Raw genomic sequence first — 14,546 nt, forward strand, 5'->3', positions numbered from 1 at the left:
ATATTAAAATTAAACTGACACTACTGACCATAATTTTCATTGAGTACAATCCCAATAAGTTCAGACTGGATCACTGATGAACATGATGTGTACCGATTTCTACTCTCCAGCTCTGTCCTACCGCTGGTTCATCAATGAGTTTCCCAACTTCATCAAGAGAGACGATGGCCGTTGGTTTGTGTCGCAGGTAACAGGGAACCTCTATGTAGCTAAAGCAGAACCAAACGACACCGGAAACTACTTCTGCTTCACCACCATCAACATGGACATCAGCACCAAGAGCACTTTCAGCAAGGCCAACCAGCTCACTGTACTGCCTGATGGTATGTAGGCTTTGCAGCTGCATCACTGACACCATTACTACTAACAGCCACATGTAGCTTTATTATAGAGGGCTACAGGAATGCTGGCTGCGCATAGTAGAATTAACTCAGTAGCTCAGCAATTTAAGCAGAATAGGTGAGTAATTAAGCCTGCTCATCCTGAGCTCCAATGTTTTCATACTGATTCAAATATACCTTAGGTTTGTTTTTTCAAAACAAGTTATTAATGTTACTTTACCAAATTGTGAAGTTTTTCTGAATATAAACCGTAATACAAAAATTAAATATATATTTTTAATAAGGTCTTTTCACTATACAGTGGCTTCTGAACATATTCAGGCCCCTTCATTTTTTGCACACTTTATTGTGTCGTAACTTTAATTTTAAATGGATAGAATTGCTATTTTTGCTCATCAAACTACACTCAATATTATTCCACACACACAATGTGAAAAGATGTATTTAGAAATTTGTGCAAATGTATTTAAAACAAAAATTGAAATCTCTCATTTGCTACAGTATTCAAAACTCTGCTTCAGCTGCCACAGCAGCACTGGTTGAAGCCTGGAAGAATTCAAAATGATTTAATTGGATAACTAATCACATTGGTTGGACTGTTCAGCCTATGGTTACCAGTTGATATTCACTGCACAAGAGGAAAGGTTATTTGGTCATCAGTATTCCTAGTAAACTCCTCTGGGCATCAGAAAGATCCATTCTTTGTGGTTGTCAAGGTATGCAGCGGCATAGAATGCTTAACACTGAGATATACTGTACATCACAGTAGCAGTGCAAATGTCCCATCCAGTTCTTACATTAGATAAGAGGTGCCTAATATGAATGATGTTAAATTCGAATATTAATCTTTTATTTTATTTCAGTCAATCCCAGGAAGTCAGCTCCAAGCATTAAAGTGCGCTTCCCAGCAGAGACCTATGCTCTTGCAGGACACACTGCCCAGTTAGAATGCTTCGCCTATGGAAAGTAAGCTTCCAACTCCAAAATTGTTGAATAATGTGTCTGCAAGGTATTTTGGGGTTTGCCCTGTTCAGCTTTGCTAACACTTATTTTGCCTCTAACTTGTCTGTCCTCTTCTTAAACGTCTTTAATTATACTCTGCTATGTCTCAAAAACGTTTCCCCTTCTTTAGTTATCTCCTTGGTCCCTGTGCTGTTTCATTTCTAAACATCGACAGCCTTTTCCTTTACCTCACCTCCAATTTTGTCCTCTCTACTTTTTGTCCAATAGTCCAGTTCCAAAGCTGCGATGGAGGAAGGTGGACGGACTGATGCCATCCAAGGCAGGCTCTTCTGCAGAGGGTCCCACTCTCATGCTACCAGAACTCTCCTTTGATGATGAGGGTGTTTACGAGTGTGAAGCCTACAACTCAGAGGGAAGTGATACTTATCAGGGGCGCATCAATGTGCAAGGTGAAGAAAAGACATTCTGTGAAGCAAACCATATATTTTTATCTGGTTTTATTTTGTTTGTTGCCATCAGTGCACCTTTACTTCACTTATCTAATGCATTTCTAATCATTTTGGGTAATTTTCTGTCTCTTTTCTCTGTTATTTACCACCTATTTCTCTTCTCCAACCCCCCAGCTCAGCCAGAGTGGTTGCAGGTGATGAGTGACTCTGAGGTGGAGATCAGTTCAGAGCTGCACTGGAGTTGTGTTGCTGCTGGTAAACCACGACCGTCTATACGCTGGCTACGCAATGGACAGCCACTCAGCACACAGGTAACACATGCAAGCAATCCCTCTGTGCTGTGTATACAGTACCTCCAGCATGCAAAGTTATGCTAAAATACTCATCCCAGCACTGATTTTTTTTAAATTTACCAGTACACTTAAAATGCGTAGATTTCTGTCTTTCCCCTTCATCCTCTTCCTCTACCTCCACAAATGATCAGTAAACCATGTCTAGTGCGATGATGTGTGTTAATGTGTTAATGTCTAATGTTCTCCTTTTACATGAAAAGTCTCTGTAATGGCAATACTTCCATAGGAAGAACTTTTTTTAAAATTAGACAATACATTAAAACGAAAGGTTGACTTCTCTGCCATTTCTTCTCAAATTAGATTGGATATATCAACACAGACAAAAATCAACCTCATTTCAGTTTCATTAAAGTAGAAGGAATAGTGGGATTTTCCACACTGTGATGGACTTTGTACCAATGGTTCTGATGTGAAATGTTCCAATATTCCTTTTGTTCAAGAAAGTTAAAATAGAAGGAATAATTTGACTCAGAGAAGTCAGCTTTTCTGCCATTTTTCACCTCTAACTTTTAGTGTTACACTGAAAGGATTGCCTGGAAAACTGGTGGTTTACAATCTTCTTTGGGATAAAATTGCAATGTAGGTTAGTTATTTAGCTCAGTTGTCTCAGTTTTTGGATTGTTTGGTTTACATGAAACATCTCAAAGTTGCTTGGTGCTTGCCAGTGGTTGATTCAAAAGAGGCTTGTATCAGACTACATCGTTATGACTCCACCATTATATGTAAAATTTGACCAGAAATGTGGTGAATTACAACACACATTATTTATTTACTCACTGTTATTACTAACACTAAAATAGCAGTGTCAAGCCTTATTCACACAGGACTGGATTCATCCTGGACCACCTCCTTCATGTATAGTTGTCTGTGTTCTTAATCTGGTTTAAATCATCTATATCATGGCCTGTTAAATACATTTTTTACTGAAAATTATCCACCATTTTCATCAAATACAGAGGTCATTTGTTATTATTAGTCCCATGTCAATCTGGCTCTTAGACAGAGGAAGTTATTAATAAGTAATAAGTTCATCTAGCTGTCCTGCATGTAGACTCATTCTCAATTCCAACACATTCACTGCACAATACATATATGTTTCATTTTCCTTTTTACACTCCCATCATTCTCTTCTTCCATCTCCACATAACCTCTTCCTTCGATCAACTCAGGACCGGGTGGAGGTGAATGGAGCTCGTCTTAAGATCAGTAACCTGGCTCTGGAGGATTCTGGAATGTACCAGTGTGTGGCTGAAAACAAGCATGGCACCATCTACTCCACTGCTGAGCTCAGAGTCCAAGGTAGGAGGAGGCATTCCAATCAATGCTACCACCTTTCATTAAGTACTGAGACAGAAATCGTACTGTCTCTGTTACTGATGCTGAAATAGTGTTTAATAAGGATTAATGCGGTTTTCTTTACAGGAAACAACATACTGTACACTTTCAATTATTTTTAGGCCTATGTCAGTAAAGAACACAAAATATTAGTGAGTTTTCTTTGTATTTATGCAAATTGAATTTTAATACAAATTAATAGTCACACTCTTGGCTCAAATCAACAGCATTTTGTCTTTCACTATTGCTTCATTTTCCTTAATCTGACTCTCTCCATCCTTGCCTCCATCTGTCCCCCCCCCCCCGGCAACCATCAATCGCCTTGTTTTCTACTCTCTATGTCATTATCTGGACTCTGTTCCTCCATCTTGCTTCTTGTTCCTCCAGTTCAGGCCCCAGACTTCAGATTGAATCCAGTGCGAAAGCTGATTCCGGCAGCCAGAGGAGGGCAGGTGATGATTGAGTGTCGCCCTCGAGCTGCCCCAAAGCCCAGCCTGTTCTGGAGCCGTGGGACAGAGCTGCTCACCAATAGCAGCAGGTAGTACAGTTACTAGGTCAATGAGATTTTCATTCACAGGGCAATGCATTTGCTTCACATTTTAAAACAAGTGTAAAACAAATAAATAACACAAAATATGTTACTATAATGCAGGCCATTACATCAAATTAACGGGATATTTGGTTATGCACACAGGAAATACTTAGTTATCATCAAATCAGATGAAGCCATGTATTTAAGAGAAGGGCTGTTACCAATGTTTCATGATGGCACAGCAGTGTGACTTCATTAATTGTTGATTCCACGTTTAACAGTAAAGTCATCTGGAGTAACATAGCTGTGTTAAGGTTAGTTAGTTAAATGTTTGTGACCTAATTGTTTGCACAACAACACCCAGCCCAGTTGATATTCCAGTATCTGCTGCACCAACATACATCAGCTGCCTGTTCATTCTGCCACTGATGGTGTATTTGGGACGATGTATGTTCATTTCTGGGGAGTTATGTAAGCTCATATTGGTCACTACTAACCTTTGCCCGACTCCATCTGCTGATTCTGTATCCCTCCTACAAATAATGTATTCTGCCTCTCCTCCATGATGCGCCCAGCTGCACCTTGCCCCTGGTTTACACCAGAGCGTGTGGTCACCAGAATCACAAAATCATTTCCATTTGTGTTTGAGCCTGAATATTTTGCTTGGATTTATGTCTTTGCCTTCTTTCAGGAAAAACTGAGCCCAATGTGTCTTAAACCATATCAGAGGTCACAATATGAGGTCATTGCCTCAGTCTCCACATGCTCCAGGCAAACAATAAAAAGCACCCTTTTCTACTCATGCAGCTATAGATTTAAGCAAGAGACAGCCAGAGCTATAATAAATGTCATCATCTACAGAGTGAGCAAGCCCTCAGTTCCTGCACAGCCTGAGAGAAACTGAGATACATAAAAAAAAAACCTTGAGTCATCTGTTGAAAGGAAAAATCCAAGATACTTGCATGATACATACTCTACTTACATGGAGATGAGATCCTAAGTGACTTCACACAGTACTATGTACTTATATCAGATGATGTAATTGTTGATTTCATCAGATTCTGTCACAGCTGTGTGACAGTCTATAACCACCTGAGTGTTTGCGCCTGTCAATGATTTTCAAATGGAAAAACATCAAAGTTTAGGTGAAACACACTCTGGATGCATAAAAAAGTATTCAGTAAGAATCAGTTCTTTGTCCACTTCATATTAATGAGATTTCATCTGTGTCTGTATGCCAAGTGGTGGTGGTCATTAAACCTTCTACCTTACCTTTTAAGTGTGCAAACACTCAGAATAGTGTAGATTACATGTTTTATTCAAAGCTTCAAATAAACCTTAAAGCAACTTTGCTGATCTCCAACCAGCTTTATATCATTACAGAGCAAAATGCATGTTAAATCAAATTTTGTTGTGTTTTTTTTTTTATCTTAACACAAACAAGATCAACTGAGAATTTGTGGGTGGGAAAGTGAATGTGTAATCATCATTTCCCATTGTGCAGTGGAATGAATGTATAAAGGTTTAAATCATGCAATGCCACATCACATAAAGTTAGAGCATACAGACATACAGATGGTCAACATAATAACAGGAACACTAGTATAATACTTCTAATACCTGTAATATTCATGTTTTGTCAAGAGTATGTCAACACTAATTATATGTAAAGCCATAGTCTGTGAAATTGGTATATACTATATACTATAGGTGCTCTTGACTAACTGAATGCGTGTGTCTTCTCAGAGTCACAGTAACCTCAGATGGAGTCTTATGGATCCACAACATCAGCAGGGCAGATGAAGGGAAGTACACCTGTTTTGCTGAAAACTATCTGGGCAAAGCCAACAGCACTGGACACCTATCTGTCAGAGGTATACAAACACATGCGCACTATGACACCAAAATACTAAAGCAAGAAATAAAATCTGGATACTCGATTTTCTGTTATTGTTACTTTATATGTATGTGTGTGATATATATATATATATATATATATATATATATATATATATATATCCTGCTAGCTTTCATCTGAATCAGCTATATTCTTGCAGATGCCACTAAGATCACACTGGCTCCTTCCAATGCTGACATCAATCAGGGGGAGAATGTGACTCTGCAGTGTCATGCCTCCCACGACCCCACCATGGACCTGACCTTCACTTGGGCCCTCAACGGTGTCCTGCTGGATATGGAGGACCCAGCCAGGCCGTACCACCGGGTGGAGGGGGTAAGTCCTGTAATTTATGAGGGAAGAAAAGGTGCTTGGGACTATACTTTGTTTGTGTGTCTGGAAGATCCTGCAAAGGTTCTACTGCATGGAGGTTAGACATTGCAGTTTGTTTAGTAAAATGTGGGCGGGTGATTTGGTGCTTTCCATCATGAATATTTGAGGCTCTGATATCTCTATAAGTCTATACGTCTACCTCAGTTTTGAGGTGTTGTTAGTAATTCTTTAAAAAACAGAAGACTGTAAAACTCTTTGATCAAATGTTTTCTTTTTTGACTTTTTTTAAGAAGATAAATACAGTGGGGATTTTTTTTTGGGGGGGGGGGATCTGTTTTTCACTCTCATTGGTCTTTCACTCTGAAAATTCTCACTAGAGGTAGATATTACAAGTTAACAATTTGAATGGTTTTGTTCAGCTCAGTAGTCATGAAGTCATGAACACACTATATAAACATTGGATTATTATGAATAAACATAAAATGCTCAAACATGTAATCATCAATCACTTCCTGAAGCAGCTTGACTCTGTATTTTTTAACACATGCTACTCAAACAGGAGGATAAAGTGAATTTGTCAGGGACTATGTTCACTGTTAGATTAATCCACATTTGGTGCTTAAGTGAGTATTTGGAGCAGCAGCGCAGTGGCACCAAACACTCTCAGTTTAGTTCTTGATCACCTCTGTTACCAAGGCCCTTCTCCCACAATTGCTTAGTGTGGCCAGGGGACCAGCTAAGCAAAACAAAATACAGACAATCAAGACACTCACCTTTTAAGGTGCTGATTCTGATAGTCCTCAGTAAAGGCTCTGATTCTAAGCTCAGTCTGCTGCTGGTTTAAAGTGTTTAATTCAGTTTGGTACAAAACTATTGGCCTACTTAAGGGCTGTTTCTAAGGTTCATAGCTCAGTAACTGAGCAACACAGTCAATTAATTGATAAGGCAATTGATTTAAAAAAGAAAAACAATTACTATACAATATTGTGATAATCCATTAATTGTCATTTTTCAAGCAAAAATACCAAACAAACCCTAGCTACAGCGTCTTCAATCTGGGGATTTTCTGTTTGATTATGTAATAGAAAATCAATTTGGGCTGCTGAGTATTTTATCTATAGCGACAGCTGTTAGTTCCAGCCTTATTGATTACTGCTGCAGTGAGAAGAGAACCAAAACTCTTTGTAACACTGATGTTTCAGTTCAGCTTGAGGATGCAGTCTTAAAGATTTCTTCCTTCATGTAAAGAACACTATGTCAACATAATAAAATGCAGTACAGAGCAGAGGCCGCCCCTCTCAATATATGGTTTCACTTGTATTTATTTACTAAAGACCTTGTGTGAAAAGTAAAAGCTGTTAAACCAACACCAAAGTTTGGAGACATATTACCAAAATAGACAACAGAGGTTCCAGCATTTTCTTAAACTCTGACTATATAATTACTTCATTTCAGGACAGGAAATAAAACATTTCACTTAAGCACAGAGCTGGAGAGAAATAAGCTGCTAAACTAGATTAAATGTCCATTTCATGATTCTGCTCTTTTATATCTAAATGTTTAATTGATGTCAGTGTGATAAGATATTACTATTAGCTAGTGGTAGGTTTGGCTGAAAACTAGCTCCTGTAACCTCAGCTAGGTATGGTCAGCACTATAAAGTTCTGCTGCAGCATGTAGCTGCTGTTAAATGTATGTACTGATAAAAGCAATTGAATGTGAGATGTGTAAAGGAGACATTTCTTTTCTTCTAGGCTGTTATACTCATTTATCAGTGTTTAACTTATTAACTTGGTTCTTCCTCCCTCTACCTGTATTATTTCAGAAGGAAAACATTGGTGATCTGTTGATTGTGAACACTCAGCTGAGTCAAGCAGGGATGTACACCTGCACAGCTCAGACTGTGGTGGACAGCGCCTCAGCCTCAGCTAAACTAGTGGTTCGAGGTAAGATGAGTCAGAGCTTTCTTCATCTCACCTTGTCACCTTCTCAGGAGGGCTCCATTTACTATTACAGAAATATGAGAAGAAAAAACTCTTTATGTAATTTTGAAACAGGTTTGAAACAATTTTGAAACAACTCTTTATGAAACAGGTGTGAGATTCAGCTCATTGTTTATCTGTCCAGACCCCAGCTTTACTGTTTTAGATTAATCTCACTGCTCACATAGAGTTGTTTTCAAGTAAGAGCTCTAAATAGCCAGAGGGACCAGCTGGTGAACTTAGTGGAGCATTTAGCAGCTAAAAAGACAGATGTTTCACGAAGACCAAAAACACAACACAACTCTAAATGTACCTTTGAATCTGCTGGATATATAAATGTTGTTTTCTAACAAAATTGCTATATCAACTTAAAAGGTGATATGTCAATGTGTGTTCAGAACTTGTTTGAAAACTGGCCAAAAAAATTATACCTCAGTGATACAGCACAAAATAATAATAGAGTTACTCTAAAAAGGACAGAGGCATCGCTGCAGTTTCAAGCTGCCAGCTGTCTTGTTTAAAACCATCGTCAGGAGCAGGTAGAGGTGACAGGAAAACATCACATCAAATTTTATGATTTTACTGTTTGCTTTCAATTGAAAGTCTGCAAATTCTGCATAAATGTAGTCTAAAATACTACAATATTTCCATCGAAGATGTAGCCAAGGTAAGACAAAACTGAAATGCAGTGAGAGGTCAGTGTTGCTGTCTTTACTGCTCTCAGTGTTTTACCTTCATAAACACTGAAATCTGACTTTATTTTATTTTAATGTTTTATTATTTCTTGCAAAAAGCTCCATTTTACTTTCCTTATTTCCAGGCCCTCCAGGACCTCCTGGAGGTTTACTGGTGAAGAATGTTGCTGAGACATCAGTGGAGCTCAGGTGGAGTCGTGGCTATGATAATCACAGTCCCATTGGCAAATATATCATCATGGGCCGATCATCCATATCATCACAGTGGAAGAAGATGAGGACAGGTGTGTGTGTGCGCGTGTACCTGTGTGTGTGTGTGTGTGGAATTGAAACACCTGGAAATTAACCAATGACTTTCAATCATATACATCATTTTATGGGTCTATATGGAAGTTTTTGCCATGGCTACATAGCCAGTGTTAGCATTAACAGTTGTTTACTTATGAAAAGCTTGAGCCGTCATTGCCTTTACAAGAGTTTGTCCTCTGGGCATCACAACTTCTTCATCCTCTTCATTTTGGACGGAGGACAGACTTGACATTGCAGTAACTTATTATCACAACGTGGTATTGTGAGACTGGATGTAACCTAAGTAGAAGAAAAGAAGTGATAAAAAAGCAGACAGAGCAAAACAAGTGTTAATATTAGCACTGCTTTCCACTGCTAGAGACAGCTCTTTGAATTAGGTTTGATGCTGAACTCACAACTCATTTCTTCTAAACTGGTAAGTGAATAGCTGTTAATGCTAACATTGGTATGTAGCAATACCAAAAAGTCACATAAAGCACCTTTAAAAGTAACATTAAAAATAAACATTTACTGATTAGAGCTTTTCAAATATGAGGACTTGGTCAGACTAACTAAGTACTGTCACTTTTTGTGAGAGACATTTGTAATTATTTGTGATATTTTACAGACTAAATTGGAAAAAAAAAACACTGATTGAGTTTGATATTGATAACTCACATATCTTACCATATAAATAAACACACATCTCCTCACTGTACACCAGACCCAGCGAACATTGAAGGGAACGCAGAGTCGGCTCGTGTAATAGGACTGATGCCCTGGATGGATTATGAATTTCAGGTCATCGCCAGCAACATCCTGGGCAGCGGAGAGCCAAGCATGCCATCACACACCATTCGCACACAGCAAGCAGGTGAGGGGCCGGCATGTTAACTGGCTGTGATTTTTTTATGATCTTAAAAAAAGCACCACAGAGATTTAATATTGCAGGTAAGCTCACCTCTATCTAACTCTACACTCCCCAGAATTTTTTTCCTCCTTAAACTTTTACTCTTTAAAGTCTGAAATGAGTCTGACTCAAGTGACAGCACTTGAGGACTTCACAGAAACTCCACAAAAGGAGCCACAACTTTTCTCATATATGCAATAGTATTCCCCAAGACCCTGAAGCAGACTTTGATGTGTGAAATCAGTAGATTTTCCCAAAGAGCGTACAGATATGCAAGAAACATGCAACATTAATTAGTCACTTAAATGTTATTAAATCCATTCTGTCAGTACTTGTCTGTCTGCTGAATGTACTAGACATTATATAGTAAAATGTAAACAAAGTATTTATCCTTGCTCATTCTGCACACTGTTTAATATTTCTATAAAATTTTTGTATCAGACATTAACAAACGCAACAAATCTTATATTTTGAAAGATAATGTTGCAGCCAGGGACATTTTAACCTTTAAAATATTCTATTACTTTGTTATGTATATCATCTTGTGCCTGTAAATTTGGCCCTCAGCTCCAACAGTGGCCCCCAGTGGACTTGCAGGAGGAGGAGGAGACCGCAATGAATTGATTGTTACCTGGACGGTGAGTGGATGACTCAGTGGTGTGTGTGTGTGTGCTCTATGTGTCCATAGTATTTTGTACATGCACATGCATAGCACATAGCGTTGCTAAATGCTTGCTGATATTACAGTGGGACAGCCCTCAGTCTTCACACACACACACTCAGTGGGAAGTTGTGTCAGATGCCAGTTAGGACACTGGCGACAGGCCTATTTGTCTTTGTAGAGTCTCACATCTCAGTTTTCTCCTGAATATCTCCAGCCCATGGCTAGGGAGTACCAGAACGGGGACAGCTTTGGCTACATCCTGGCATTTAGGAGGAAAGACACATCATCATGGATAGTGGTGCGCATTCCCCATGTGGAGTCATCCCGCTATGTTTACTACAATGAAAGCCTGACACCGTACAGTCCGTTTGAGGTGAAGATCAAAGCTTATAACCGCCGAGGAGAAGGTCCATTCAGCCAGATTGCTGTGGTCCACTCTGCAGAAGAAGGTGAGCCTCTGTGACGTTCAATCCCTCCCTACCACATGTCCCACTGTGTATTATAATGAACTATTGGGATAGGAACATTTACAGTAAAATCCAGAGACCATGTTCATCATCTGACGTCACCATACAATAGCTTAGGTGTTTTATCAACCATTTGACAGCTGCTGGTTTCCAGGAATATCAAGAAGATATGATAATTGTATTCCAATATGCTCAACATTTTTTGTCAGTGATACAGTATATTATTGTAATTGTAGTGAAATAGGTGGAGACAAATAAAATAATGTAATATTAAACTGCATATTTTAGAAAGCTCAGTGTAAGGTAAACCTTGCAAGATATGTAGTCCAACATGAACAGACACAGTGTCTGCAGTATTAGCTCTAACCACTAGAGGGCAGCCACAACTTTGAGTTTAACGCAACATGGTCAACTCACTTCAGGAATTCACTGACAGTAAAATTTTGTACCTCTGTTAGTAAAATATTGAGACAGTGGACATTGTTTGTTGAATATTCTGACCTCTTGACCTCTGACTGTCTCTTCACAGAGCCAACGGTGGGACCATCAAACATTAATGCTACAGTGCTGACCGCCTTTGAGATCCAGGTTTCATGGGAGCCTGTCCAGCAGCTCAGTGCCAACGGCATTCTCAGAGGATATGAGGTGAAGAACTGCATAAAAACACATCTGAAGGTTTACCCAACACAGCAGACTGTAACTGACAATCAGAAATAGGTTAACTTACATGTTAAAGTCATGCACAGTCCAATCTTTTCTACAAAGAGGAGAGAAATGTCTTTCATTTTATGCCATGCAAGTCTCAGATTATTTTAAATGATTTAAGGGTTATGTGGAAGTTTTACAGTGAAGGATGAAATGCCCCATGGCTCCCTTTATTGTCACAGTCAAGGTAGCCTTAATCAGGGTCATCATCATAGTCATCATGTCATTTGTATTCAAACCTAATTATCATCAGGACAGGGCTGGGTGCATATTTGTTTCTAATCATGATTTATTACCTAGCAACAGTTTTTCTTTGAGGTCAGGTTAGGCAAAACAGAAACACTCTGAAACTTTGGTCTTATATACACGGTTGTAATATAGGTTGTTTAGAAACAGTTTATTTGTTCACAGTCCTCTGACCTGCCATTGAAGTTCTAATCATTTTATGAGCTGATGTCACTCCTGCAAGCTGTCACTGTTCAAGATCACTTTTATTGATTTTGATTGTTTTAATCTCCAAGCTCACAACAAATGTCTCACTTTGATGGCTGATATCAGCATGCTTCATTCATTTCCTGCTGGTAAAATTCTATTACATACTTAGTGCATCTGCTGCTGATGCAAAGAGATTCATGAATCTGAAGAGTGTTAGATCTTAAAACGCATAATAAACTGGCAGTACAAGGTTCATGTGCAGAGTTTGAGGTTAGGTTTGGCATCATGTGTTGTGCTCAGATCCGGTACTGGCGGCAGCATGAACGGGAAGCAGCAGCAGACCGAGTGAGGACAGCAGGATTGGAAACAACAGCCAGGGTGTCTGGACTTCGACCCAGCACTCGATACCACGTTGCTGTGCTGGCATACAACAGCGCTGGCACTGGGCCACCCTCACCACGCACCACCGTCACCACCAGGAAACCACGTATGGCTGTGGCATTCACTTTCATACATTATATGCATTCACACACATAAAAATGGGAATATTATTATGAATAAGTAAAGTACAAAACTACAAACTAACAGATTAAGTTTAAGCACAGAAAACAGTTTGACAGAAAAACTGTGTTCAGTTAGAAATGAGCACTCATTGTCAACTTTAGCGTTTGGTAGCCATGGAAACACGTGATTATATACAGTAGTAAATACTTTAAATCAAGTATTTTAGTTGCAACATGACTTGCTGTCAGTCACTGGAATGCGATTTTTGCCTTTTTATCGTCAGTCATCTTGGTTTTTGTTGGTAATAAGTGAGTGTTAACATGAAACAGACCATAACTAGGAAAGTTACACATATATATATATATATTTTTTATATTTCTTTCTGTGGTCTGGACGAAGTGAACTGAACTTCAGATGGGAAATCAAACTAAATAAAGCTGGTTGAGCACTGGGGGACTAATGCCATCTGGTGGAGCTTGCTCTGCTCTAAATTGGGATTTGCTTGTGAAGGTCACAAACAACCACAGCTACTGTAAGCGTGGAGAGCTTTGAAAAAGACAAGATTAAATCACTTAAATTCTAAAACACAGTTACTCTCACAGCTTTAAAACATTGTCTACTCTCAGAAATCTGTCCTTAATCCCATTCTACCCCAGTTCTGCAATTACAAATTTGTTTCACTCTTAGATCTTGATTTGCAGTTGTGCTGTCATTATTTAACTTCCATAGCCACAGACACAGATGCTCAAACATACCCTGTGTCACCCACAGTCCCCTCAGGCTGGACCTTTCTTCTTGATCCTATGAGTAATGCAGATAGGTTAACTGACCCATGTAGTCCCCTTCTCCACCCCTCCTCCTGGCAGAAATGGATTATTCCTCTGAGCTGCAGCAGCCACTGGGTCTTCTCAGTACTCGAGAAGGAGAGTGGGTACTTAGCACTTCCTGGGCCCGTGGCTTTGAATATATTCAACAGTAGGCTTAGACATAATCTCTTGTTTCAGAGCAGCAGTCACCCCTCGGCCAGGAGCCACATCATCGTGTAGACAGAGACCTGTCAAAATACAGCCCACATATAAATACACTTAGTTGTAGTATTCATGTTACTTGTAGTTACTTGGTAAGTCAATCATTTGAGTGTGGATGTTGGGAGTTTACCCACCTTTAGTGGTACATTTAGATCCTCCTTTTTCTGTCTTTTTTATTTCATTGTGTTTTGTTAGGTGAGCCGCTCTTCTACTTTTATTATTATTTTTCCTATCAGTCCACTTAATTTCTCCTTATTTTTTAATTCTGTTATTAATTTTGAAGTAATTTTTAAAACACAAGTTTGTTTTTCCATTTCAGCTCCAAATCGTCCCCCAGGCAACGTGTCATGGAAGACAGATGGCTCAGGGGTATTGGTGAGATGGGACCACGTGAAGGCCATGCACAATGAGTCAGCTGTATTGGGCTACAAAGTGAGTGCTGTCTGAGTAAATGTTTGTGTATCTGTCATTTTCTGCACTCAAGACACTTATTTTTTACTAAATGTAGCAGTTTGACTTTGAGGACCTGAAACATATTTCATCAGTCAGCTCAGTCAGCTCACTAGTATGAGTGATGGGGGTCTTACATGAACTTTATTTGCAGCCAAAGTTGGCACAGTTTTGGTTAGTTTAAGTGACAGATTTGGGTATGTGTATTTTTCTCT

The 14,546-nt window shown here is 39.1% G+C and overlaps 1 protein-coding gene across 2 annotated transcripts in view; it reads left to right on the top strand.

Annotated features, from left to right (window-relative positions):
• cntn2 (contactin 2) overlaps positions 1-14,546 on the top strand; it is a 45,228-nt gene that overhangs the window by 24,245 nt on the left and 6,437 nt on the right. For both annotated transcript variants that reach the window (XM_018667546.2, XM_018667547.2), the window contains exons 7-22: positions 111-323; positions 1,205-1,307; positions 1,572-1,753; positions 1,928-2,064; positions 3,276-3,405; positions 3,829-3,979; positions 5,720-5,847; positions 6,031-6,206; positions 8,029-8,149; positions 9,006-9,164; positions 9,893-10,042; positions 10,646-10,716; positions 10,957-11,191; positions 11,739-11,854; positions 12,650-12,836; positions 14,201-14,313. In XM_018667546.2, coding sequence (XP_018523062.1) covers positions 111-323; positions 1,205-1,307; positions 1,572-1,753; positions 1,928-2,064; positions 3,276-3,405; positions 3,829-3,979; positions 5,720-5,847; positions 6,031-6,206; positions 8,029-8,149; positions 9,006-9,164; positions 9,893-10,042; positions 10,646-10,716; positions 10,957-11,191; positions 11,739-11,854; positions 12,650-12,836; positions 14,201-14,313 — 2,372 coding nt within the window. The remainder of the gene's footprint in view (positions 1-110; positions 324-1,204; positions 1,308-1,571; positions 1,754-1,927; positions 2,065-3,275; positions 3,406-3,828; positions 3,980-5,719; positions 5,848-6,030; positions 6,207-8,028; positions 8,150-9,005; positions 9,165-9,892; positions 10,043-10,645; positions 10,717-10,956; positions 11,192-11,738; positions 11,855-12,649; positions 12,837-14,200; positions 14,314-14,546) is intronic.

This window comes from Lates calcarifer, linkage group LG12, assembly GCF_001640805.2.
Source record: "Lates calcarifer isolate ASB-BC8 linkage group LG12, TLL_Latcal_v3, whole genome shotgun sequence".
Classification (NCBI taxonomy): domain Eukaryota; kingdom Metazoa; phylum Chordata; class Actinopteri; family Centropomidae; genus Lates; species Lates calcarifer.